The sequence below is a fragment of the Manis pentadactyla genome, chromosome 2, assembly GCF_030020395.1.
Source record: "Manis pentadactyla isolate mManPen7 chromosome 2, mManPen7.hap1, whole genome shotgun sequence".
Taxonomy (NCBI): domain Eukaryota; kingdom Metazoa; phylum Chordata; class Mammalia; order Pholidota; family Manidae; genus Manis; species Manis pentadactyla.
This window is the reverse complement of record NC_080020.1, coordinates 173,227,275-173,252,840: the sequence shown is the minus strand read 5'-3', so window position 1 is coordinate 173,252,840 and position 25,566 is coordinate 173,227,275. Positions and strand designations below refer to the sequence as shown.

General features: G+C 45.8%; 1 protein-coding gene across 10 annotated transcripts in view; it reads right to left on the bottom strand.

Moving 5' to 3' along the window:
• The window catches only part of SLC4A5 (solute carrier family 4 member 5), an 85,545-nt gene that overhangs the window by 28,242 nt on the left and 31,737 nt on the right, over positions 1-25,566 (bottom strand). For 5 of the 10 annotated variants that reach the window (XM_057497082.1, XM_057497077.1, XM_057497080.1 and 2 more), the window contains 10 exons: positions 13,724-13,884; positions 12,781-12,936; positions 11,441-11,536; positions 9,103-9,158; positions 6,592-6,749; positions 6,072-6,159; positions 4,963-5,117; positions 4,413-4,592; positions 2,560-2,734; positions 549-682 (listed from right to left, as the gene is read on the bottom strand). In XM_057497082.1, coding sequence (XP_057353065.1) covers positions 549-682; positions 2,560-2,734; positions 4,413-4,592; positions 4,963-5,117; positions 6,072-6,159; positions 6,592-6,749; positions 9,103-9,158; positions 11,441-11,536; positions 12,781-12,936; positions 13,724-13,884 — 1,359 coding nt within the window. Of the gene's footprint in view, positions 1-548; positions 683-2,559; positions 2,735-4,412; positions 4,593-4,962; positions 5,118-6,071; positions 6,160-6,591; positions 6,750-9,102; positions 9,159-11,440; positions 11,537-12,780; positions 13,015-13,723; positions 13,885-25,566 lie in introns of all 10 variants that reach the window. The other 5 variants (XM_057497079.1, XM_057497075.1, XM_057497078.1 and 2 more) reach the window with 1 other exon arrangement.

Here is a 25,566-nt window from a genome sequence, read left to right as displayed (position 1 = left end):
AGGGTTGCCCGGTCTTTGAGAATTTTGGGAAAGGATCTCAAGGGGGTGGTAAGAAGGTGCTAAGACATCTCAGTTCTCACACACTTGGTAACAAATACCCAAAGCGAATGAAAAACAGGGAATTTCAGAGAGACAGAGCTGGGGCAGGCCTTAGAAACTACCTTATGTTATAGATGAGCAACTGAGCCCAGAGTGGTGATGGGAGCTGCCTGGGTCAGGGTGTCACTTTCTGACCTTCAGCTCAAGACTTTAGACATTGACTTTCAAGTCATAATTTCTCATGAGCAGAGTGATGTGCCTTGCCTCCTCTGGTCTTTCCTGGATTTCTCCCCATTGACTGTGCTAATATGGCTTTCCCACTAGGATGGCTTAGAGACCCGCTGCTGGAGGGAGTCAGAAAGGACCACCTGGCAGTCCTTCCCACAGGTAAAAAGAGCTGCAGAACCTCCACACCCCTGCCTCCCCTTTGGAGGTATTCCCCTGTCCAAGCCTCGGCATACTGCTCCAAGCATGAGAGGAGCCACCGGGGGCCGCCAAGGGGCACCTACTTGCTGAAGTCGAAGAGGAGCTTCTCGAAGATGAGGATGGGCCCTGTGCTGCTGAGGATGATGAGAGGCTGTCCCGAGAAGAGGCAGAACAAGGAGCCGGCCATGGCAGTGCCCAGGAAGCTCTCCATCACTCCCTGGGGGCACGAGGAGTATGAGGCTCAGCGGAGGCAGAAGGGGCCTCTTGGCACAGGCCAAACACTCTCTGCAAGAGCCCAGACCACAGTGCTTATCCCTTATTCTGAGCCACCTCCTCATGAAATTCTGCTCCCTGTCCCCTATAACACGACCCCTGGTCATCGCCAGCATCACAGTCTCTACTTCCATTTGAATAGAGTTCCCATGTGACTCTTTTTGGCACCATAGGGGTTAGAAAACACAGCTGCTGATGGATGTGCTTGTCCTTGTGACCACTCTCTGCCCAGAGGACAGTCTTCCATCCATCCAATTCTTCCTCGTTCAAATATTTATCAGGTGCTTTTAGAGGTCAGACAACTTATCCCTTCAAAACCCATTAAGTGCCTACTATGTACCAGCCATTGTGCTAGGTATTAAGGACACATCAAAAAGCAAGATAATGTGTCTTCTGTCTAGTGGGAGATACTGATAAGTAACCAAGCAATTTCCACACAGCAGAGTTTCCTAACCTCAGCACTACTGACATTTCAAGCTAGATAATTCCTCATTGGGGGGCATGTCCTATGCACTGTAGGGTGTTTGTCGGCATCCCTGGCCTCTACCCACCAGATGCCAGTAGCATCCTGCTCCTGCCCCTCCCAGTCATAACAACCAGAACTGTCTCTCGATATTTCCCAATATCTCCTGGGGGTCAGAATTGTTCCTTGTTGAGAACCACTGCCAAGGGGTGTGATCAGCTGGGTTAGGTTCAGAGTGCCGTAGGAGCACACAGTAACAGGAAAGGGTGGTCAGGAAGGCCTCCCAAGAGGTATGTAAGTGGAAACTGAGACCCAAAAAATGAGCAGGGAATTGACCCAGAGAACAGGGTAAGTGGTGGGAAACTTCCAGGAAGAGGGAACTGGATTTACAAGGCTGGAGCTGAAAAGGAAAATGCCTTTGAAGAACTGAGAGATGATCAGGGTTGTTGGAAACAGGAATGCAGAATGGGTGAGGAGGACAGGAATCTGAGGAAGGAACTACTGGGAGATGAGGCTTGGGAGGCAGGTAGGGGTATGTCATGAGGGCCAAGGCGGGAAGCTGGGACCTATGAGTCAAGGATGATGCATGGATAGCTGGGTGAACCATAGTGCCACTTGCTATACCAGTGGGAGCAGCAGGTCTTAGAAGGAAGATAATGGATACAACATTGGCCCTGTGAGTTGCGGAAGCAGCCAGGTGGACATGTCCAGGAGGCAGCTGGATTTCGGACTGCTAGCTCAGGGGAATGTTGTAGGCTGGATGGAGATAGGCATTCATCTCAGTTTATCTGGGAAAATGGATTTTCACCTTGGTGCTCTGAGCTTTCTGAGGATTTGTACCCTGAAGGCCCCCATGAGAGAAGACCTTGGCCTAGGAAATGGGTTGGTGTCTCTGCTGAGCTGATGTTTTCCCTAGGGAGGTCAATGCTGTTGTCATGGTGACAGTTTACCATCCCTCTAAAAATGTCTTAACTCCAAGTTAAGAATATAAGGTTGGCTAAAGAAAAAAGTGTGCAGTGAATGCTACAATTAGCAACTCAATTAATTGTGCTGATTAAATTCATTTAAGTATTAGGGGGAAAAGTATCAAATAACAAAGCAGATGATTCCCCTTAAAAGTATGGTCTGTTAACATCCCTTAAATTTGGTCTTTAGTAACACGACTTAGCTTTAGATCTTTTGATAATGTTAGCTTGTTATTATTTTTTGAAGGGCTAAGGATTACTAAAAGTTATGGTCTGAACCTCGGTGGTGGATGAAACCCAAATCTTGATTTTGGGATTACAGTGTGAAGCTTACTGCCACTGGGTGGCAGAAGGTTTTATGGCGGTTTGCACGCATGTCCCCAGCTCACACACCTGATAATTGTCAGTGGCATCCCCCAGAAGCCCACCGAAGGTGATTGCATTGGTGATACAGCCGAGGTAGATGAATAAGATAGCAGAGATGGACTGAATGTGGAAGCCATCGTAGAAGTCACTCAGGAACCAGGGCAGCTTCCTCTTGACATCCAGACGCAGGCCACCAAAGAACCTGCTCAAGACAGGGCCAGGGGCTGCTTTCTCAGCACAAACACCAGTGCAGGGGCAGAGCTATTTACAGGAGCCTGCAGAGGCTGGGGCAAGGAAGGAGACTTGACTAGGGATGGACGGGGACAGAGATCGTCTCATAAGAACATTTAAGACCAGGGAAAAACTCTCACAGGACTGTAAGTTTGTGGTCAGCACCATCCCCACTGGGAAGGGTGGTCACAGACAGCCTGGATGGGAGAGGGAAGCCTGATGGGAATGTGTTCTGGTGTAGAACTAACATTCTATGGGGAATGGAAATTCTGGGGTCAACAGATTCCTCAGTGATGTCCCTGATTATCTGCAAGTCTATGCTTGGTAAACACAGGTGTGTCTAAATTTATGAGATAGAGACAGCCCAGATTACAACAGAGATTCATCAAGGGTAGGTTCTGAACCTTACAACTGGTTTCTTTACAAACAACCGGTTGGGGAATTTTAGGTTTAGGGGCAGTGTTTATTGGGGATATTATTCCCACAGCAGCTAGCACAATGTTTGGCATGGAACAGGGTTTCTCAGCCTTGATACTGTTGACATTTGGGCTGCACCATCCTTTGTTGTGGGGGACTGTTGAGCATGTTGAGCAGCTTCTCTGGCTTCTATCCACCAGATGCCAGCAGCATCTCCCCTCTAGCTGTAACGAACAAAAATGTCTCTGGACATTGCCAAATGTCCCCTTGGGGTAAGGGCAAGCTGCCCCCAGTTGAGAACCACTGGTTAGCACAGAGCCAAAAGCATATGAAACATGACTCCATTCTCAAATCATGATTTACACATAGCTCGGCAGGGCCATGTTTTTCCCTAAATTAAAATCAGTCTGAGTTATTCCAAGAGCTGGCAAAGAAACCCAAGCGGGAAATTTTCCTCTTGTTTTGTAGAAAAGAAAACAAAAGAAAAGTTTTTGAATAAGTAACCTAAGGTTTAAAAATATTCATATGGTACTGTTACAGATTGAATTGTGTCCCCCAAAAAGATAATCAAAATCCTAACCACCTGTGAAGGTGACCTTATTTGGAAATAGGGTCTTTGCAGAGGTAATCAAGTTAAGATGAGGTCATTTGGGTGGGCCCTAATCCAACAGACTGGTGTCCTCATAAACGCAGGACAATGCTGTGTGAAGACAGACACGGGGAGAACAGCACGTGTGACCCAGGTGGCGACTGGAGCGGAGCAGCGGCAAGCCCACGCAGTAAGGATCCACTGGCCACCACCACAGCCGGGTAGAGGCCGAAGGACGCTACCCACAGTCTCAGAGGAAGAGTGGCCCTGCGGACACCCTGATTTGGAACTTCTAGCCACCAGAAAAAATTTCTATAGTTTAAGCTACCTACTATGTGATACTTTGTCATGACAGCCCTAGGAAACTATTACAGGTAACAAAGGGAGGGTGTATAGAGGAAAGTTGGGGTTCCTCCGCTCCTGCGCTGGGTCCACTCTTCCCTCGAGGGAAAAGTCCCCTCCCCTGACTTTTGCTGGAGTCAGCAGGGGCTTTGAGGGCTTGGGGAGGAAAAGGGTGCTGTGGCCCGACCCCATCGCCCAGAGTGGGCGCTGCAGGCAGAGGTGGGGAAGGGTCCTCTGGGTGGCTGAGAAGGACAGAAGTCTAAAGGATGGCTGGCGTCACTGTCAGGCCTGGGATGGGCACCTTCCTGTCCAGATAAGCTCTTCTCCGATCTCGTGCACGGCGGGCATCTCCCGGTCGTCCCCGCTGCTTCCCGCGCCGGCCCCGCCGCCGCCGCCTCCAGCAGCACCCCCTGCGGCCGCTGCGCCTCCCGCGACGGAGCCATTCATCTGGCCCAGCTCCGCCAGGGAGAACACGGATTTCCTGGAGGGGGGAAGCAGGCAGGGGGGCTCCCAATCCTGGGAAGAGCTCAGCCCCTCCAGGACTGTCCCCAGAACACCTCTTAATTCTCCAACAATCATGAAATATCTTAAAATACAGAGACAAATGCAGAAAATGATCTAACAGTGCCCACACACAGGCCACCCGGATTTTACAGATGTTCACATTCAGCATGTTTGCCTCTTTTTAGAGTGAGAAATAAAATGAAATCGGGGTGGGGAAAGAAGTATAAACCCATGTATGCTGGTATCTTCCTTTCAAATCCAAAAAGGGAAAAAAAAAAAAGAAATGAACAGACTTGAACTTTTCTTTGTACCACTCCCCCCTTGCACCCCTCCCTTCACATACACACCTCTTGTCAGCAGAGGGCACTTTCTTGGGCGGCTCAATTCGGATATTTGGGTCCCATTCTCCAGGGGGAAGGACGATGACCTCGTCTAGAAACTCATCTATCCCTGCAATCAGATCCTCCCGATTTTGGGCTTTATATGCCACATCACTGAAGAGCTGGTGACCAAAGGGGAAGGAGAGAAAGGTCAGCTCTCTTGCTGCTGTCCCCTCCTTATCCATCTCCTGGGAGCACATCACATATAGTTTCAAAGAAAATCATTTTGAATCATTGCTGCTGCTACCAATCCACGCTCTATTTTTGAGGTAAGAACATTGCCCTGCCTGTGAATATGGCACAGAGGGAAACGGCAGCTTTGGGGAAAGGCGGCCCTCCCCTGGACCTGGAGGCCAGGTCTCGGTGTTCCAGCTGTAGGACCTCGTTGAGTTACTTACCTTTCTGCTTTCAGGTTTGCACAGAGCAAGCTCATTAGAAAACCTGTGCAGAGCCCAGTCCAAGAAGCTCCAGTATTTTAAGTCTGTTTATGTCTTAGCTCTTCATCCTTGGAGGGTCAGTCTGCATCATTCTGCTGTCTCCAGAGTGTTCTTTCTGATGCACAGGTGGGATTGGGTCATATCCATGTTTAAAGTCCTCTAGGCTCCCCATCACTCCAGGGACAGAGTGTGAGCTCAGCTCTATTTAGTCGCCAGCTTACCTCTCTGGCATTACCTCTTGCTCTCGAAACTCTTAGACACTGATCCTAAGTGGAACCACTTCCATCCAGCTTCTCTTCTCCAAGCTTTGGCCCCTGAACCCTCTGTCTGGAATGCTTGCCTCCTCAGCTGGTGTGGGCCTACCTAACTCTAGCCCATTCACAGCTTAAAGGCCCCTCATATTCCCCTGGGCAGACAGTATATAGTTCACTTTAGAATCATAGGTCTGTCTCTCCCTCTGGATGGGTGCACCTAAAGGGCAATGATTATTCCCTGATTCCAGGACCCTCAGCACCCTCCATAAGCCTGGCACACAGTAGGTGCTTAAACGTGCCTGTTGGATAAGTGCATAAATGAAAGCACAGTGCTCGATGCAGGAGCCATGACATTCAGGAGGACATGCCTCTCGTTACCACTTACATCATCTACCATGAGGGTTGCGATAGCACGGCCAATTTCATTGTAGGATTTTGCTCTCCCAGAAGGTCCAAGCAATATGAATAGAAATCTGCAAAGAAGATGAAGGAGGAGGAGGAAAGTGAGAAGGAAAAATAGAAGCAGGTGAAAAGAAGAATTCTCCAACCCTAAAAAGTATCCACTCTTAACACTTTAACTGATCATAAACATGTCCCTTTGGGTCCCATATTTGCTTTGGAAAGACATTTACTCTGTACTCCCACTGGCCCCTACTGAGCATCTTCACCATTATCCTGCTGCCCAAGCCCACCCAACAGCATCCCTCCCAGCTGTTGGCTTCTTCTTTTTTTATGATTATTTAAAATAAACTCTAAAACTCTGCCCTAGTCAGAAGATCTCTCTCTACAGCAATTCCCTAATTCTGCCTCTGCACTTTAAGGATGTCCCTAAGAGCACCGCATGTTGGCTGCATGGAATCTGGCCTCTGAGGGCAGGCGTGGGGCGTGGACGTCCATGGCCTCACCTGGTGGGGACAGGAACCTCAGTCATGCCTCCCAGCATGGCTGACTGGATGAGACGCACAAAGGCGATGAATGGCTGGTCCAGGAAGTCCACCTCACCCACGAGCACATTGGAGGCTTCTGAGTCCTTGGGGATCTTCTTCATGAATTTGTTTTTCCGCTGGTCAGGGAGAGGAAACAATACCCACGGACATGTAGGCACAGTGGTGTCTTCTCTCAGCTCCCACCCCTTGCACTGGCTCTGGAGGTCCACTTTATAGAATTCTCCCAGTGTTTCTCAAGAGATTGAAAAAAACAACCATTCTCCCCCATTGTGCAGAAGGGGAGACTCAAAGTTGGCCAGTAGCCAACAAAGGAAGAAAGGGCCCAGAAGGTAGAGGTGTGTGCTAGAGAGAGATCCTGTGGACACAATTTGCCACCCATTCCCCATCTGCTGAGCTCCCCTGCTTCTTGTGAGCTCAGTGAAAACACAAGGCCCTTGTGTCTCTTCCTGTCCCTGAGGAGGGATCAGCTGGAAACATGGGCGACATCCCGCCCCGCAGGCTCTCCCATGCAGGGAGGGATGCACCCTGGGCTGCGGGGCCTACCAGCTGAGAAAGACACATGAGCAAGGGCTGCCCTCCAGTAATCTTTTAAATCCAGTCAAAAAAGTAAAACCGTAAAAATAGGACCCTACCACAGTGAGAATAAGCAAGGGCAGGAGTTAACGGTAGGCCAAGTCCCAAAAGCTCAAAATGTCCCTTTGTCACAGGCTCGGTCAGCTGATTCATAAGCAGGTTCTTCAGGATGGAGGGCAGGGTGTGCCAGGGCCGCCACCATCCCCCTGCGGCTCTGGGCCCCCAGAATCAGGCTGGGAGGGGCCCTGCAGCGGCAGGAGTGCCCTGGGGAACAAAGCTTTGGAAATGACAGAGATTCAGGGTGGCCCAGCCAGCACACTTGTGATCCTGGAGAGGAGTGGAACTGAAACAGGGCTTGGTTCCCCTTTGCAGGTTGTGAGGTTTGGTAAGGGGGCCTGGGGCTACCAGAAATGGGCCAAGCTGGGTTCTGCCTACTTTGGCTTGGCCAGTCTGAACTGGGGTTTGTCCAACCAGGGACTCCATTTCCGGAACCCCGTGGGGATGCTGGTCCAGCAACTCTGAGTTAATGCACCCAGCAAATCCACACCTGCTCCCTGGGATCCCTCTGGTTCGCCCATGGCAAGTGTGCAGTGATGAAGGATGCCCATAAAGGGTGCCTACTGGCATACAAACTGTTGTTCCCACAACAAGCCACTGCCACTGCAGATACTGAGAAGCAGCATTGCCCGATTGGTTAAGAGCGCTGGACACTGGTGTCAGGTGCCAGGCTCCCATCCCTAAATCAAGGCAACATTGCTGGGGGACTGTGACAGCTAGGATTCCTGCTGCCGCTTAGATATTTATTAAAGTACACTGTGAAAGACTTTTACCAGGCAGTGCTTTCTCATCATGGCTCCATTGTCTGTGTGCATGACCAGAGTAACACGGGGTTCTCTCTAAATAATATTCCAGGATTCTCCCTCCAAAGCCACTCCCAAATTAAGGACTCTAGAATCCAACTGCCTGGGTTGAATCCTGGTTCTGCCACCTCTCAGCTGTATGGACTTGGGCACACTATTTACCTGCTTAGAGCCTCAGTGTCTTCATGGGCAGAATGGAGATGAGGATAGGGCCTTCAGGACGCACACTGTGGAGCATAGAGCTTGTGCGCCTTAAATGTTGGTTGATGCTCTTATGGTTGTTACTGTTTTGTTGTTTTGGTCACCAAAGGGCCCTCAGGACGCTGACATGTGGGACTGTTTTTGTTTTGCCTTCCACCAAACTTGGGGGCTGCTCTGAAGGCCTGGAGGTCCCCAAGCTCCCGCGGAGTCCTCACCAAATTTCAGGTTTCCTTCATCACCTTTCTTCCTACTTCTGGGGGCACACGCAAGGGGACTATGAGGACTTCTGACCTTGAGATGTGCAGGGGTTGAAACTGAGGGGAGCCACCTCTGGGCTTGCTCAGGGGGCACAGTCACAGGTTTCCCTGGCTGTGGCCTTGGAACTTGAACTCAATGTGTTTGTAGGATTCCAATCTCATCAAAAGGGTTTCAGTCAAGCTGGTAGGAGATAAAAACTGATCTTATTCTGCCTGCCGAGGAGAAGACCCAGTATTGGACAGCCCTTGGGTCATGGAGGAGGTAAAACTGTGTGCTGATCTTCTCTCTCCAGCAAATCCCAAGCTCAGGGACAGCGGGCCCCTCATCTGACCCTGCTTCTCTGTCCCCCACGTCCCCAGGGCCTAGCACAGAGCCAGCGCCTGGGGCTCAGTCGATATCCAAGTGCACTGGGCAGAGTACCCGTCCTGAGCCCCATCCTGAGCCCCCACCTGGGTCCTTCCGGGGACTCCTGCTCCTCACAGAGTGGAGTTCTGCCTGGAGGGGCACCCATCCCTGAAACCAAAGGCTCTGTCCTACCCTGTCCCTCCATTGCAGCCAAGGGCAGGGGCTTTACTACCTGGTCTGTGTTTGGGGTGCGAGAAATATCACTCATGCTTCTGCTCTGGGCGTGACCTAGGAGGGAAGGAAAAGAAGGCCCATCAGAAGAAGCCAGGCTCTCACAGGTCCTTTATTCTTGGTCCCCACAATGCTTCTCTGTCTTCATAACCAGAGGGAAACACCCCCTCTCCCTAATCCCACAGCTGCCTTGAACTAGCCTCTACTCTCTTTTTTTCCCTTAAATGGAAGCTTTCTTAAAAGAGTTGCTAACGGCCGGTTTACTTCTTCTTTGCACAGCTCAGTCTGCTGCACTCTGGTGTCTACCCCTCCTCCCCAGCTGCCAGGCAGAGACCAAGCTGTCTGCTCTGAGCCAGGGCCTAGAGGTGGGGAGGGACACAGACATTATCAGGTGAGTTGCCATATGTCATAAACTTGGACTTTGGAGGGAAGACCAGTTTCACATCCATCCTCCAGGACCCACGTGAGTCTATAAAGATGGCTAGGGATTTGGGCTGGTGGAGGGAAGAAAGGCGGGGTGCCCCATGGGGAGGACAGTGGTGGTGAATTATTTTAACTGCCTGATGGTTCCTTCCTCAACTAAAGCAGGAGAAATTCAGCTCTCATTTCCCAGCAGCAGCTAAACCCAGTGGGTGCGCTCAGACCTGTTACTTCTAGGCTTTCTGTGGCCTCGGGTGCCCCCTAGCTCCCAGAACGCTGTTCTCCCCTGGCCTCCGTCTTCTTCCTTCCATCCAGCGTCCTCTCCTGCTGGGTTCCAGGTCTTCCTCTGCCCTCATTCCCTCTGGGCTTTCTCCCCTTCCTTGGTCAGCCCCAGCCGCTGCGAGTTGGGTCTCAAGGCCAGGCCTCTCTCCTGAGCTCCAGACTCCTCTGAGCAGCCCCACCTGGCACCTCGAACCCATCACACTGGGAAACAGAACTCATTGTCTTCCTCCAAAATGGCACACCCCCTACACCCTACTCTGTTCAGTACCCCTCCACCCACCCACTAGCAATCAGAGCAGAAGTCCCAGCGCCAGCCTCACCTGTGCCTCCCCACTCACCTCCTGCTTCCCCCCCACCCCCCGTCTCTACCTCCATCTTGGCCTTGACTCTCCAATCTTGGTCTCTCAGTCTGAACATGGGCCCAGCTTCTTGCTTCCAATCTCAGCGGTCCCACTACCTTCAGAACAAAGGCTGGGTCTTTCTGCAGACTGCTTCTGTAGACCCCTCAGTTTGATGCTGTTCCCCTTGGGCCCTACGCTCCTGGGGTATTTCCCTGAATACAGAGCACCTCTGCAGCACCTTCCCTTCGCCTGCTGTTTCTCTTTTGTTTAGAACACCCTCCTCCTCCCCTGTGCTTCTGGAAAACCACTATGTATTCCCCAAGACTCAAGTGAGTGTCTCCTCCTCTCTGAGCTTCCCTAGGTGCCACGTTGGAGTGGGCAGTGTGCACACAGAGCTGTAATCACTTCTTCATTCCTTTTATGCGGGTCCCACTGCTGCAGTGTCCAGCACAGGAGCAACCTTATACCCAATGAATAACTGAGCAGACAGCTGCCGTGAAGCCTCAAAGCCATTCCCTGCCTCCTGACTGCTGCCTCCTGCATCCCTAGGTGGCATAACCAGGGCCAGGGGAGACTAAGAGGCCCCTGGCTTGCTAAGAGCAGACTGAAAAGACTGCAGCTGAGGCCTGGGCAGGAGCACAGCCCTGGACTGTGCTTGTTCTTATCTTGGCATTCTAGTAAAAGTATTTAAAGGAAAATACTTTCTTGCTGATTTTTCTTTTCATTTCCAAGTTCCCTCTTTTCTTTGCCTCACTTCTCACCTGTCTGTTCACCCCTGACAAACTGCCTGGAAAAGTCCTGTCTGTGAACATGCACCTCACAAGTCCCCTGCCCCATCCCCAGCACTCAGAGGGCTGTGACCCTGCCAGCATCCCATCGCCGTGGTGACACTGTGTCATCCAGTGATGGCAACGTTCTCTGACTGTCCTGGGGGAAAGCACCTAGCCTGCTTTTAATTCAGTCTCAAGGAAGACTTCTCACCAAACAGTGCTAATGACTACTTTGGTGGAAGCAAAGTTACAGGTTAAGAAAAAAATGTCTAGCACATAGGACACAGGATTGGGTACTGATTATGCCAAGACTTGATTTAGAGCTGCTTTTTCCCTGAGAGCAGCCCACTTTTAAGGTGAAAGCTGGGTTTCTTCTGCTGCCTGTCCTGAGAATTCTGGACAGACCCTGGGCTGGTTCATCTCCTGTGAAATCTGCCTTCTTCCACCTATGAGTCTATGAAAGTTGACATTCCACAGCTGCCACAGCCAGAGCAAGCTGTGGTCCAGAGGCAGAGAACACACTTACACAGATGGCCATAAGTTGCACTTTGCCGCATCCTCAGGTCCTCGGTGGAGTGGTGTAGGCTTGGACCAGGTGCGGGGCTCCGGGCTGGGCTGCGATCTGGGAGGTGGGACAGAAGGCACTGGGTGTGGGCAGCCATGCTGGTGCAGGGCAGCCACTCCGATTAGTGTGCTGTAGATTTACAGTCATTTCATCCAAATAACGCTGGGCTGCAATATATCTCCTCTCCTTACAGCAAGAAAGGGTGTTTCCGTTGTTTTGTTTTTTGATATTGATTTTGATTTTGAAGGAAGTTAACAGTCTGAACAGGATTATGGAGATAATATTTGTACTGTTGCCAGTGAGCTAGATACATAGTTGATTAAATAAGCACCAGGTAGTGTAGATGGACTGGCTTCATCCTGATTCCACCATTTACTGGCTGTGTGACCTTAGGCAAGTAGCTTAGCCTCTCTGTGCCTCAGGCTCCTCATCTAAAATATGGGGATGATGAGAACAGTCCTTAGTCACAGGGCTCTTGTGAGGATGGAGTGAGTTAACACATGTGGAGCAGGCAGAGCAGTGCCTGGACACAGTAATGCCGAGTATGTACCTGCTGATACTATGACATCCTCAACACTTCCCATTTTAAAACAATTCATCTAAAGAGATTCCTCAAGGCTCTTTATTCAACAACCTTATCAACTTTGTTCTGATTACTGCATTTATTTGACAGGTTCAGTAAGGCTAGTGTCTGGGCATCTCAACTCTGGGATATCAAGAGGGAGGGTTGCAGTCTCCAGATGTGTGCATGGAAAAATCCACTTTCCCCACTGGCCCACGCTCTGCTGATCAGAATGACACAGCTTCCAGGCTTACAAGCCCTGGCACCTTTGAGGTGAACTCAGCTCCTTCTACCACCTTGAGATGCTTCATTTTCTGCCAAGCCTCTTGGCTCTTCTTGGGGCTTTGGTGGGAAACTTTCCAGGTCTTTCCATAAACATGCCATCTCTATCAGCATTTTGCAACCCTCACTGCACAGGAGAATCTGCTGGGGAGCTTTCTAAACTCCCTGTTCCCACGCCATATCCCAGATATGGGGCAGCCCAGGCTGAAAACCAGCTGTCTTCCTAGAAATGGTTCCCCTCTGCTGGTGGGGACAGCCCTGGGGTGTGGCTGGGGTCTCTGCAGGCCTGCCAGAGAACGAGGCTGAGGGATGCCCAGAACCTCACAATTCCTCTAAGACCATGAAGTCCAGGAAGTCTCTAAATTGCCAAGGCTTTCTGAGGTGGGCTCACCCAGGCACCAGGGCCTGACACCAGCCCCCACATCCCCGACATCTGCCAGTGAAAGGCCTGACTCACTTGTGGTGGACGAGACGGACTTCCCAATGTCAACCAAGGAGCGGTGGATGGGCTTCTTGGTTTGGTGGCGGTGTTTCCTCAGGAGGACGTAGCTGACCCTCTCCCGGAGCTCCGGCCGCAGGAGGCCATCCGCAATTTGCTTCTCAATGACACCATCTGAGTGGGAAATAAGCACCCCTTGTCCTTGTGGGGGTGGGGCAGAGCAACCAGGGGTGTACGGCTCTTCAGGTCCGTCTGTTGTGAGTGGGATTAAGAGTGGGTTAAAGGAGGCAGGGACGTGGAAAGAGTTCTGGCTTTGCCACACATTATGGAAAATTGGGCACGCCACAGACCTTCAGCCTCCTCGTATGCAAAAGGCTGTGCGAGCGAGCATGTGTGTAGAATTCTCTGCCCTTTCTTTCAGTGATATTGTGAAAAGTAATGAAAGTACCCTGAGATGCACAAAAGTCCTGTGTTAAATGGTTTTAATCCTAACATGAATTCTTTTTAGAAAAGTGTTTTGGGCAAAATACTTCTGGCAAAACTGAACATGCTAAAACAAAATTCCCAAAGTTTTATGGATGATAAGGCAAGCCATCCCCTCCCTTCACCACTCCACTAAATGAGGGCTAATTTCCTAAAGATGCATGATGATTCATTTACCCTGACAAGGAACTGGTTGCCATGGCAACAGGTGTCTTTGGCCCTGCTAAGAGGCCCCTCTCCCTTCTGCTGCACTGCAGATGGCATTTCAGAGGATGAGTTTTCCCTCTGTTGGCACTCTCTGTGGAACTGAACCTTGGAGTGACAACAATGCCTCCGGAGCATCCTACCCAAAGCCTGCCCTCTGCAGAATCAGTCAGGCATTAGGGGTGGGTGTGTCCTGCAGACCAAGGGGGAGCACCAGGCTGGGGCAGCGGGAGGGGCTGCCCTGGGTGGCAGGGACACAGCATCCCAGCCTCACCTATGATCTGTGGTAAGGAGCCACTGTCCAAATCCAACAGCACTGTTCCCGTCTGCAAGCACGTCCGGAGCTCGAAGAGGCTGTGCAGGGACAGTGTGGACACGTGGGGCTTACTCCAGCGTTCGCCTCCTTCCTCTACCTTTTCTTCAAATTTTATCCACCTGCAAGAGTTAAGGAAGGAGCTCAGCATGGCTAGTACCCTTGGGAGGAGCACCTGTCCAGGTCTTCTCAGGGAAGGGGTGTTGGCCTGCAAGTCATGCTATACGCATTGTGGGGGTGTTGGTCCTAGATTCACATGCAGAGTGGTTCACAGGGGGACCCTACACTGTGTTCTGAACCCACTCCTCCTGACACTGTCATGTTCAGGGCAAAGTGACATCCAGAGAATGACCATAAATGGGCACGAAGGATCTTTTCAGGGTGGTGGCGATGATCCCAATTGCCTTTGGTGATGGTTGCACAACTCTGTGCACTTACTAAAACTCATTTAACTGCACTTAAAATGAGGGAACTTTATGGTATGCTATAAAAATACTATAGTAATGATGAAACTTTTAAAAAAGTGTCAACTGGAACCTAGTTACCCGGGCTGGTCACTTGTGTATTCAGTGGTCTGCCTTGTGGGGTGTGGTTTGCTGGGAGAAGGAAAAGCATTCCCTGACCAAAAATAATTTCCCCATGGCTTCTGTGGCAGAGTCTGAAGTTTCCATGCATCCACTCTGGATTTTGGTTTTAAAAGTTCAGGTTAAAATCCAATGTCATCTGGAAAGGAAAAGCAGTAAACCAAGGGTATGTAGGTATTTGCCCTTTCTAGAAGCCTTGGAATCATAGGCTGGGTGGAGGGGGCCAAGTGGGAAGGCCTTGGGCAGCTGGGCGCAGGAAGCACTGGCTTGTACCTTCCCCATGGAATGCAGCACCATGTGGGGGAGGAGAGCAAGGTCAGCTAGCACAGCTCAGTAAGACGTCAGCCCTAGATTAGGGGGCGGCTTCAAGTAGTCCGATCAAAATCCCAAAGGAGTATTTCTGGACCATGACTATCCAATTCTAATGTTCCTCTGGAAAATGTCTAAGAATGGTTGGAGGAAGTCTAAAACCAAAGAATGGGAATCAGACATGCTTTTAGCAGACATTAAAAACTTGGGGGAAATCTTGAGTAATTAAAACAGTGTGGTTCCAGTCCAAATATAGACAAAGGGAATCAATGGGACAACAGCCCAGGGACAGGCTTGGGCCCCCATGGGAACGTGGGTTTTGATGGAGGAATTGTTGAAAAGATGACCAACCTAAAAATAAAAAGTTACTTCTCACCTACTTCTTACCAAACACAACATTAAATTCTACATGGATTAAAGTCTAAACATAAAAATAAATTTATAATGGATTATTGAGCCTTAAAAAAGAAGGAAGTTCTGGCATATGTTACAACATGGATGAACCTTGAAGACATGCAAGTGAAATAAGACAAATACTGTATGAGTCCACATATATGAGGGACCTAGAGTAGTTAAGTTCATAGAGACAGAAAGTAGAATAGTGGTTATCTGTGGCTGGGGGGAGGGGGAATGGGGAGTTACTGTTTAATGATTACAGAGTTTCAGTTTTACAAGATGAAGAGTTCTGGAGTTGGATGATAGTAATGGTTACATGGCAATGTGAATGTACTCAGTGCCCCCAAATAGTACACCTGAAAATGTCTAAAACGGTAAAGTTATGTTATTTATATTTTGCTGCAATTAAAATGAGTAAATTTTTTTTTAAATCTATAAACAAAAATATAAGTATACTAGAAGAGAATACAAGAGAGTATTCTTGTATTTTTGGTTGTGGAGAAGGACTTTCTAAATAAGATGGCTAAACCATAAAGGAAAAAAATGGACAAATTTTTATTACATGAAAATACACGGAACTAGAATTTCTGTATGCCAATATAAGACAAATAAACTTCAAAGAAATGCAGCATACTGGGAAAATATTTACAACAAACAGGACATCAAAGGACTGATATTTAAAATATAACAAAACTCCTTCACATCAATAAGAAATTACCCAACTGAAAAGCGAACCATTCTGAAAAGAAATGAAGATGGGCCAATAAACGTGAAAAGATGTTCAACTTTACTAGTAATCAAGGACATCTGCAAATGAAACACCACTCTTATCAATTAACATACAATAAAGGAGCCATGGATATACAATGGGGAAATGACAGCCTCTTCAACAACTGGTGTTGGCAAACTGGACAGCTACATGTAAGAGAATGAAACTGGATTACTGTCTAACCCCGTACACAAAAGTAAACTCGAAATGGATCAAAAACCTGAATGTATGTCATGAAACCATAAAACTCTTAGAAGAAAACATAGGCAAAAATCTCCTGAATACAAACATGAGCAACTTTTCCTGAATGCATCTCCTTGGGCAAGGGAAACAAAAGCAAAAATGAACAAATGGGACTACATCAAGCTAAAAAGCTTCTGTACAGCAAAGGACACTATCAGTAGAACAAAAAAGCATCCTATAGTATGGGAGGATATATTTGTAAATGACATATCTGACAAGGGGTTAAAATCCAAAATATATAAAGAACTCACATGCCTCAACACCCAGAAAGCAAATAATCTGATTTTAAAATGGGCGGGGGATATGAACAGACAATTCTCCAAAGAAGAAATTCAGATGGCAAAAGGTGCTCCACATCGCTAATTATCAGGGAAATGCAAATTAAAACCATAATGAGGTATTATCTCACACCAATTAGGATGGCCAACATCGAAAAGACAAGGAACAACAGATGTTGGTGAGGATGCAGAGAAAGGGGAACCCTCCTACACTGCTGGTGGGATTGTAAAGTAGTTCAACCACTGTGGAAAGCAATATGGAGGTTCCTCAGAAAACTAAAAATACAAATACCATTTAATCTGGGAATTCCACTCCTAGGAATTTACCCAAAGAATATAATTTATCAGATTCACAAAGACATTTGCACCCCTATGATTATTGCAGCCCTATTTACAATAGCCAAGATACGGAAGCAGCCCTAAGTGTCCATCAATAGATGAATGGATAAAGAAGATGCAGTACATATACACAATGGAATACTATTCAGGAAGAAAACAGATCCTACCATTTGCAACATGTATGGAGCTGGAGGGTATTATACTCAGTGAAATAAGCCAGTCAGAGAATGACTAATACTAAGTGATTTCCCTCATTTGTGGAGTATAATGACAAAGCAAAACTGAAGGAACAAAATGGCAGCAGACCCACAGACTCGAAGAAGGGACTAGAGGTTACCAAAGGGGAAGAGTGGGAAAGGTGGGTGGGGAGGGAGGGAGAAGGGGATTGATGGGTAGTATGATTAGTACACATGGTGTCGGAGGGATCATGCGGAAGACAGTGTGGCACAGAGAAGACAAGTACTGACTTGGTGGCATCTTACTACGCTGATGGACAGTGACTTCAGTGGACTTTGGGGGACTTGATTATATGGGCGAATGTAATAAATGCATTGTCTTTCATGTGAAACCTTCATAAGAGAGTATATCAATGATACCTTAATAAAAAAGGAAAGAAACACCATTCTTCACTTTTCATATAGGCAAAAATGAAAAAGACTGATAACTTCCAGTGTTGTTGGAAACATGTGGAGGTATATATGTATATATTGCATATATGTATGTATACCCTGTACACACTGTACTATGTAGTGTATGTATGTACACACTATACTGTGTATTAGTGTATGTATGTACACACTGTGCTGTGTATATAGTATATGTGTATATATACTGTAAATATGTATACAGTGTAGCTGCACAACCTTCTTGGTGTGGGAAATTGAGCAGCCACTTGAAACATTTAGTGTACATGTGGTTCCATTTCTAGGAAATTGTCACAGGAATGTTATTACACATCTGCACACAGTAGTGTATATACAGGGAGGTTCACTGCAGCTGTGTCTGCTAGGATGAAGAACTGGAAACTGCCAGTTTTCAGTAGGGCATGGTCACATTCATTCCCTATGTCCATGCTAGAATTCCCCTCTGAGGTAAAAAGTATGAGGGTGAACTGGACAGAAAATACCATCCCATTTAGAAAGAAAAGAAGCACATGCATATATCCATGTGTTTGTGCACATGGGTCTGAAAATGTCAAGCATAGGGTGTCATAGGTTAACAACGGTTACCTCTGAGAAGAGTGGGATTGATAGTGGGGAAGGATTTGAGAGACGTTCACTCTCTTCGGGTTAATCGGTATAGGAAAAGCGCAGCCTGTGGAAGAGATGACCAGGTTTTGGATCCCAGCTCCATCATTTCCTAGCTGTGGACCTTGGGTGAGCTGCTTAACCTCTCATCACTTTTGTTCTCTTCAGGAATAATAATGGTAAATTGCAACTAGAGCAGTGCCTGGCACATAGTGCACACTTTTAGTGTTAGTTATTAATGTGAAAATTAAAAATACTGCTTTTGTAATTTTAGAAACAATGAAAAAATAAGAAAGTAAAGGCATACAAGTCTCTCCAGCCAGAAGACCCCATGGCTGATGACTAGCACTGTAGTGACCAGCATTGTAGATCTCTGTATGCATGAATGCACATGTGCACATTATTTTACATTAATGCCACCATAAGGACATAATAGCTAAGGACGCCGTGTCCACAGGTGTCTATAAGCATTCATATCATTGTAAATGCTCTTTAGTATTCCATTGTATAAATGGACCATAATTGATATGAATAATCCTCACTTGGTGGAGATTGATTATTTCTAATTATTCTTTATTATAAACAAGACTGGTTTGAATATCCTTGGCTCCTGCTCAATAATTTCCTTAGGATAAACTCTCAGAAGTGGAATTGTTGTGTCTGCACATTTTTAAGTGTGTGACATATTGCCGAACTGTTCTCTAAAAAGTTTGTGCCAATGTGCGTTTCCACCAATGTGCAGATCTCACATTTCTCCAAAGTCCCTCACACTCCAGGATTGTCATTCTTTTTCACCTTTGTTCATTTGATGATTGAAAAATTGTATTACATTTGCATTCTTTTGATTACTAGTGATTTTGAGCATCTTTTCTTTTGTCAGTTTCCTCTTTACATAATTGTGTGACTATTTGTAGCATCAATGTAGCATATAATCACCTGGAGGTACTGTTAAAATGAGGATTCTGATTCAGCAGGACTGGGATGGAGTCCAATATTCTGCTTTTCAAACACATTCCCAGGCATGCTGAGGTTACTGGTCTGCAGATCACCTTTGAGGAGCGTGAGTCTATACAGTAGAATGTCCTCTCTCCTTTCCTTTCCAGATCTGACCCTTTCTTTCTCCACTGCCCAGCAAGAGTACCATTTCCTCTACAAAGCCTCTCCTAGTTATCCTGCTTATTTCTCCCATGACAAACAGCTGGAAGGCTGGTGAAAATACAGATTACTGGGTCCCACCCCAAAGTTTCTGATTCTGTAGGCCTGGGGTGGAGGGTGAGGAATGCCAGGAATCTGGACATAAACCCAGGGGATGCTGAGGCTGGGTGATTGGGGACCATATTTTCAGAACCACTATCCTAGGATGATGATTCTTAAACTTGGCTGCACATAAAAACACATTAGATGCCTTTAAAATCTTGATGTCTAGTCATATCCTAGACCAATTTATATCAGAATATCTGGGCGGGACCCAGACAACTCTTCTACAGACTGTTCTAGGTGAAGTTCCTGACTTTTGGGGGCTCAGAGGCAAAAATAATAATTGTAGGCAATTATGTTTCCTGGGTGTGTTGGAATATATCTGCCTCCCCAAATAGACATCAAGCGTCTTGAGGACAGGGCCCGATTTTTCCTCTGGTTCCCTTTATGGCCTTCTGCTTGAGGGTAGCAAGAACTCATGACTGCTTTGGGGGAAGTATGGCTATGAGCAAATGACTGGGAAAGGGAGCTCAACAATCATGGCATTTAAGTATGTTTTATAATACTCAGAATGACCTAAGTAATGACCATCATAGTGTAGTAACATCACAGGCATACAAAGGTCACCGCCATCTATGGAACAGTCTTGTGAAAAAGTCAGACAGAAATCAACAAGTCTGGACCCAACTATCATTTTACAGGAAATACAGGGGCAGAGGAACATGTTAAACCACCACAGGAATGCTATTAACAAGTCCAGAATGTGGAAAATCATATAATACAAATGATACAGTTTCTTTAGCAACACCTGCAAAGGAAGAAGGATGAGGAAACTGTAGATTTAAAAATCACTTAAGAGACATACCCCTCAATTGCAATGTGTGGAACAATTATACTTTTTAAAATATGAAATAATCTGGGAAATACAGTCACTGTATGGACAATTACATGAAAATAAGGAATTATTTCCTTATCGTTTTTTATCAATTATTATCATTTTTTTAGATGTGATAGTAGTATTATAGTTGTGTTAAAAAGAAAGAGGCTTTTACCCAAAACAGTGGAAAATAAGGTCTTGAAGATACATTTGTATAGCCATGTTCATAGCAGCATTATTCACAAAAGATAAAATTGGAAGCAATCTAAGTGCCCACCAGTGGATTATGGAAAAACAATTGTGGTACATACATACAGTGGAATATTACTGAGTCTTAAAAAGGAAGGGAATTTGAGCATATCCTACACCATAGATGAACCTGAGGACATTATGCAAAGTAAAGTATCCAGTCAAGAAAAGACAAATGCTGTATGATTCCACTTACAGGAGGCATTTATAGTCATCAGTCATAGAAACAGAAAGTATAAGGGTGGTTTCCAGGGGCTGGAGGGAGTGGCAAATAGGGAATAATTATTTAATGGGCACTGAGTTTCAGTTTTATGGATGAAAAGAGCTTTGGATATGGACGGTAGTGGTGGTCATCCAATTATATATGTATTTAATACCACTAAACTATATATTTAAAAATAGTTACAATGGCAAATTTTATGTTAAGTCCCAATAAAAAAATTGGGCAAGGAAAAGGCCTTATCTTTTAGAGACACATACTGAAATTTTTACAGATGGAATGATCTGGTATCTGGGATTTGTGTCAGCATGATCAGCATGTGTCTGGGGTGTGGGTATGAGAGACAGAGGCACAAGATTAGCCGTGAGTTAGGTGGTAACCATTGAAGCTGGGTGATGGATCTGTGGGGGATCATTCTACTACATGCTACTTTTGTATAAATTTGAATTTTCCATAATACAACTTTGAACTGCTTTTCAGAATGAATACAGGAATGAGCTCTTTAAAAAGCCTCTGACCAAGGCCAGGCTTAAAAACTCTTGCAAGCCTGATAAAATGGTTAATGTGTAATCCCACACAACTCATTCCAAAGTGACTTTATACCACAGTCAGTCTCAACAAGTGGGAAATGAAAGTTGGAGGAGCATGTCAAGAGGAAAGAAAATCTCCAAGCTGGAAAAGAACTCTTGGGGATTTTTGTCCAGGGCAGGGGCAGGAGCTAGGTACCCCTCTCCCGGTTGGGAAGGAGCTGAATGGAACCTTGAAGAGTCACATATCACAGAAAGCAGTTTTCTTGTCACCCACAGAAGGTTCATAACTGAGCCTTTCTGTAACTAGTAACTCAGTCATAGATACAATTAGAGGAAGTTGCTATTTAGTTAATACCAAGAGCAGTAGAAAGCATCACGGGACAAGCTACCAGCTACAGTCAAGGTTTTCCAACGCTCAAACCACAGGATGTGAGAAGAGGGAGTATTTCCTTTTAGACTCTGGAAAGGGATGAAAACTTGAGATCTGAATTCTAGTTCCATCCTCAGATGGAGACTGAAATTGTAATCCCACTGGCCCTGCCCTGGCTAGCGTGTACATCAGCAGCTTCCAATTTAAGCTGCATTCAGATCATCCGGGAACTTTTTACAAATTCCAACATCTAAGGTTGAACCCCAGACCACTGACATCAGAATCTCAGGGGCCTTAGAATCAGACATCAGTACTTTTTAAAAGGAAGACACAAGTCTTTGAAAAGACAAAACAATGAGCGGGCCATTATGTGTGGTTAGAGAAGAATAATGGATAAACATTGTGATTGAATAAACATCTTAATTTGTTTGCAAAAACTTTCCTTAGGACATTCTATTTAAAGATTTTTTAAAAAATGAAATTTCCTAAAGAATACAGCCTTCAATGTTAAAGTTATGTTGCCTCTAAACATCTAAGACTTACATTTGTGTGAATTTGTTTCCTAGATGAAGCTAAGCTTGCTCACCAAAAAGTTGTGAGTACACACCCACACTGGTGATTCTCTAGAAGGCCTCGTGGACTTTATTCTGCAACTTTCCCTTGCCCGTTGTCCAAAGATTTGACTTCCATGTACTAGTTACAAAACATCAAGACTTGCTGGTTTTGCTTTCTGACTCAGGCCTGTTAGTAAATTTTGTGACTCTAACAGATTCCTTTCTTAAAAGTAATGTGAATATGAGTTTTTCCCATTAACCAGCAAAGCTATTTAACTTCACAATGAGTCGTATCAGCACCCTGAATTTCCCAGCATAAGCCAAAGGCCAGTGTTAATTTTCTTATGGGCCAATGAAGAATTTTCCTAGAGAAGTCTGAGGAACCAGCAGATACTCCCCAGGTTCAGTCTTTGAAAGAGACACCAAGAGATGATTTATGAGAAGAAAGTTTTTCAAAAGCAAATTCTTGCCCATTCCTACAATTTATTGGGCAAATTCTTACTGCATAATGACAAGCACATGCATTAAAATATGTACATGAAATAATGCAAAAAGTTATTTCTATAACTGATTAAAACTACACATATGGTAAGTATGCGCACAAACCAAACTTGACAGCTAATTTGAAAGATTGTAAAGTGTAGAGACTGAGTGGGCAGACATGGGTCAAGAGTCAACATGCATATTCAAAAGTTTAGATGGTACCAAGATGGGTTGATGATCATCAGGAAGGCCCCACAGGCCTCTTGGGGTATCCACTGCAGACCATAATCAGAAATTTGTCTATTGTCCTAGAGATGATTAGGTCCAAGGATATTGACTAATGCTAACCAAGTTCACAAGGACTGATGTATAAACCCAAAAGCCAATTTATTTAATTTACAGTGAGATTTACAACAGTTATGAGTGATTAGTTACTCTCATCTTCTAGCCCTTGCATTCTCTTCTTATAGGCTGACATACAGGAAGAGCCAAACTATCATCAGAAAGAGAATCAAAATGAGGCACATTAGCTTAGTGATTCAAATGTTTAGTAGACTCCAGATAAAATGTCTAGAATACTCCATCTCTGCAAATGAGATCTGCCTGAGACTGGAACCAGACAGGTGGGGAGTTTTGTCTTAGACTGTTCTGGAATGAAACTCACACACTTCTATGGCTGACTAACTCCCTGTGATTGAAAGTCTTTCCTTCTGCCAGCATAGAAGTCTCCTCTAAGGGCCATTGGTTACGCAGTACAATTTAGGCATTACTGGAGAACCATTTCTCAGAAGTGTACCCAGTGGTGAGCTGGTGGGCATGGGAAACAGGTGTTCCATTCCAGGAGCTGTGTTACTGGAATGGGGGTCAGGGCTTTGCTCCCAAGCTCATGCATTTGGTGAAGGTTCGGTCCTGCTGCACATCATGTCTTCATTCATGGGCAAGGGGGACCCCACAGCTAAGTGAATGCCATCAGACAAAGCTACTGGTAAATTCCTAACTGGTTCCTTCTAGGAAAGGCTTCTGGAACCAAACCTCTATGAGGGCCACTTGTCTGTGTGTCCAGGCCTCACTGCCTCTCAGGAGAGGCTCTCTCTCCACCTGGATGCTCTCTCTTCCACCTCTGCTATTCAGAGGCTAGTTTAAAGGCCACCTCCTCTGTGATACACTCTCCTCAGGGCCCAGCTTGAAAAGACCATTCCTTCCTCTGACTCCCAACCCACTTGTGTCATTTTTACCTGGCATTTAATAAAAATTACAGTGGTCAAAGCTCACTGAGCACTTTCTAAGTGTCAGGCACTATGCTAAGCACTTAACATGTATTATCTCATTTAATCCTCAAATAGATCTCACAAGGAAAATCTGTTACCATTCTCACTGTACAGGTGAGGAGATCAGAGACTTTAAAGGATAAGGAACCTGCCCAAGGTCATGTAACTCACAGCAGACAGGGATTGAGGGCAAGTCTTTAGACTCAGGAGCTGTGCTCTCACCACTACTGCCCTGGGTTTTAGTTACCTGTGTATATGAGTTCACATCTGCATTTTACACTAGATCAGGGGCCAAAAAATGCCCTATGGGCTAAAGTGACTTACAGCTTGTGTTCCAGCTAGCTAAGAATGGCTTTTACATTTTTAAAGGATTGTAAAAAAAAGGAAGAAAAGGAGAAAAAGGAGACGAAAAAAAGGAAGGAGAGATCACAACTGGGCAGTAAGTCTAAAATATTTACTGTCTGGCCCTTAATAGAAAATGTTTGTTGACACCTGCACTGGAGCATAAGCATTTTGAGAACGGATTCATACCTTACTCATTTGAATTCTCTCACAAAACCTAACACAACAGCCCTTAAAATATTTTTTAGTGTGAAAGAAAAAAGTGTGGATAAGACAAGCTTTCCAAAGTTCCCCTAGCCCCACAGATTAGAACATCCACTTTTCACCACCCCAGGAACTGGTGCAGAACTGTAGTGATATCATCAACATCCATGTACAAAGACAGGGGTGATCTTGGAGGTGCTTGTCCAAGAGGGGGATGGATTTGCACAGCTCCACCACCCATAATCTCATGGGCTGCTTGAAGAATTCTGAAAGGTCTGCTTGGCATTAGCAGCACAACTGAAGCTAAAGAATAGATTACAAAAGGGCATATCTTCACACTACTTTTGTGTAAAAGACATATTTGGGGTGTCCACTTTGCTGCCCTCTGTGGATGTGCTCCCCAAGCCATGGCCAGCCCTCCCTGTATCTCCCTCTGATTCTGATCTGGGACACAGTGATGGGACAACCAAAGTTGGGCAAAGCAGAATCTCTTTGAAGAACTAGGAATTAGGATTAAGAAACAGCCACGCAGTGTGAGATGGTCCCTTGAGTAGAGTAGATGTGAATGTGAGGCTGAGAAATGTTCAAGGTCAGGGACAAGCAGAGGAATCCAGCTGCAAAGAAGTAAAGAAGATGCCTAGAGAGAGGCAGAGACCAGAAGCAGAGGAAAAAGACAGGTTTCCCAGGTCCAGACCTTGAGAGCTCTGACCATCCCTGGGTACCATGAAGTCACCCCATATTCTGCCAATGCTTCCTCTTCAAGCTCCTGTCAAAAGGACTTTTGGGGAGGCCCATTCCTTCAGCATCTCCAGACTCTGACAGTTCAAGATGGAAATATAACCACCAAAATCAATATATGGGCCTTGTTTTGATTCTAAGTTGTACAAACCAACAGTAAAAACATGGCTTTGATATAATAAGGAAAATTTGACTCTAGATTGGATATCTGAAATTGAGAAGGAATTATTCTCAATTTTATTAGGAGATACAATGGCACTGTGGTTGTATTTACAAAAAGAAGTTTAATTTCATAAAGATGTATACTAAAATGCTTACAATGTCTTTAAAACACTCCAGCAAAAACAAAAAAACAAAACAAAATCCCTAAAAGCAAGCAAAAAAGTTGGTGGAGATAGATAAATATTACTCATTGATGAAGCTGGATGAGAGATACCTAGGATTCATTTCATTGTTCTTTCTACTTGTTGTGTTTGAAATTTTCCATAATAAAAATTTAAACATATACTTAGATTTTTAAAAGTTAAAAATACATATATTTATTTTAGACATACATATTTACATACATATACATGTGAATAAATCAACTGGGATCTTGGCATGCAAG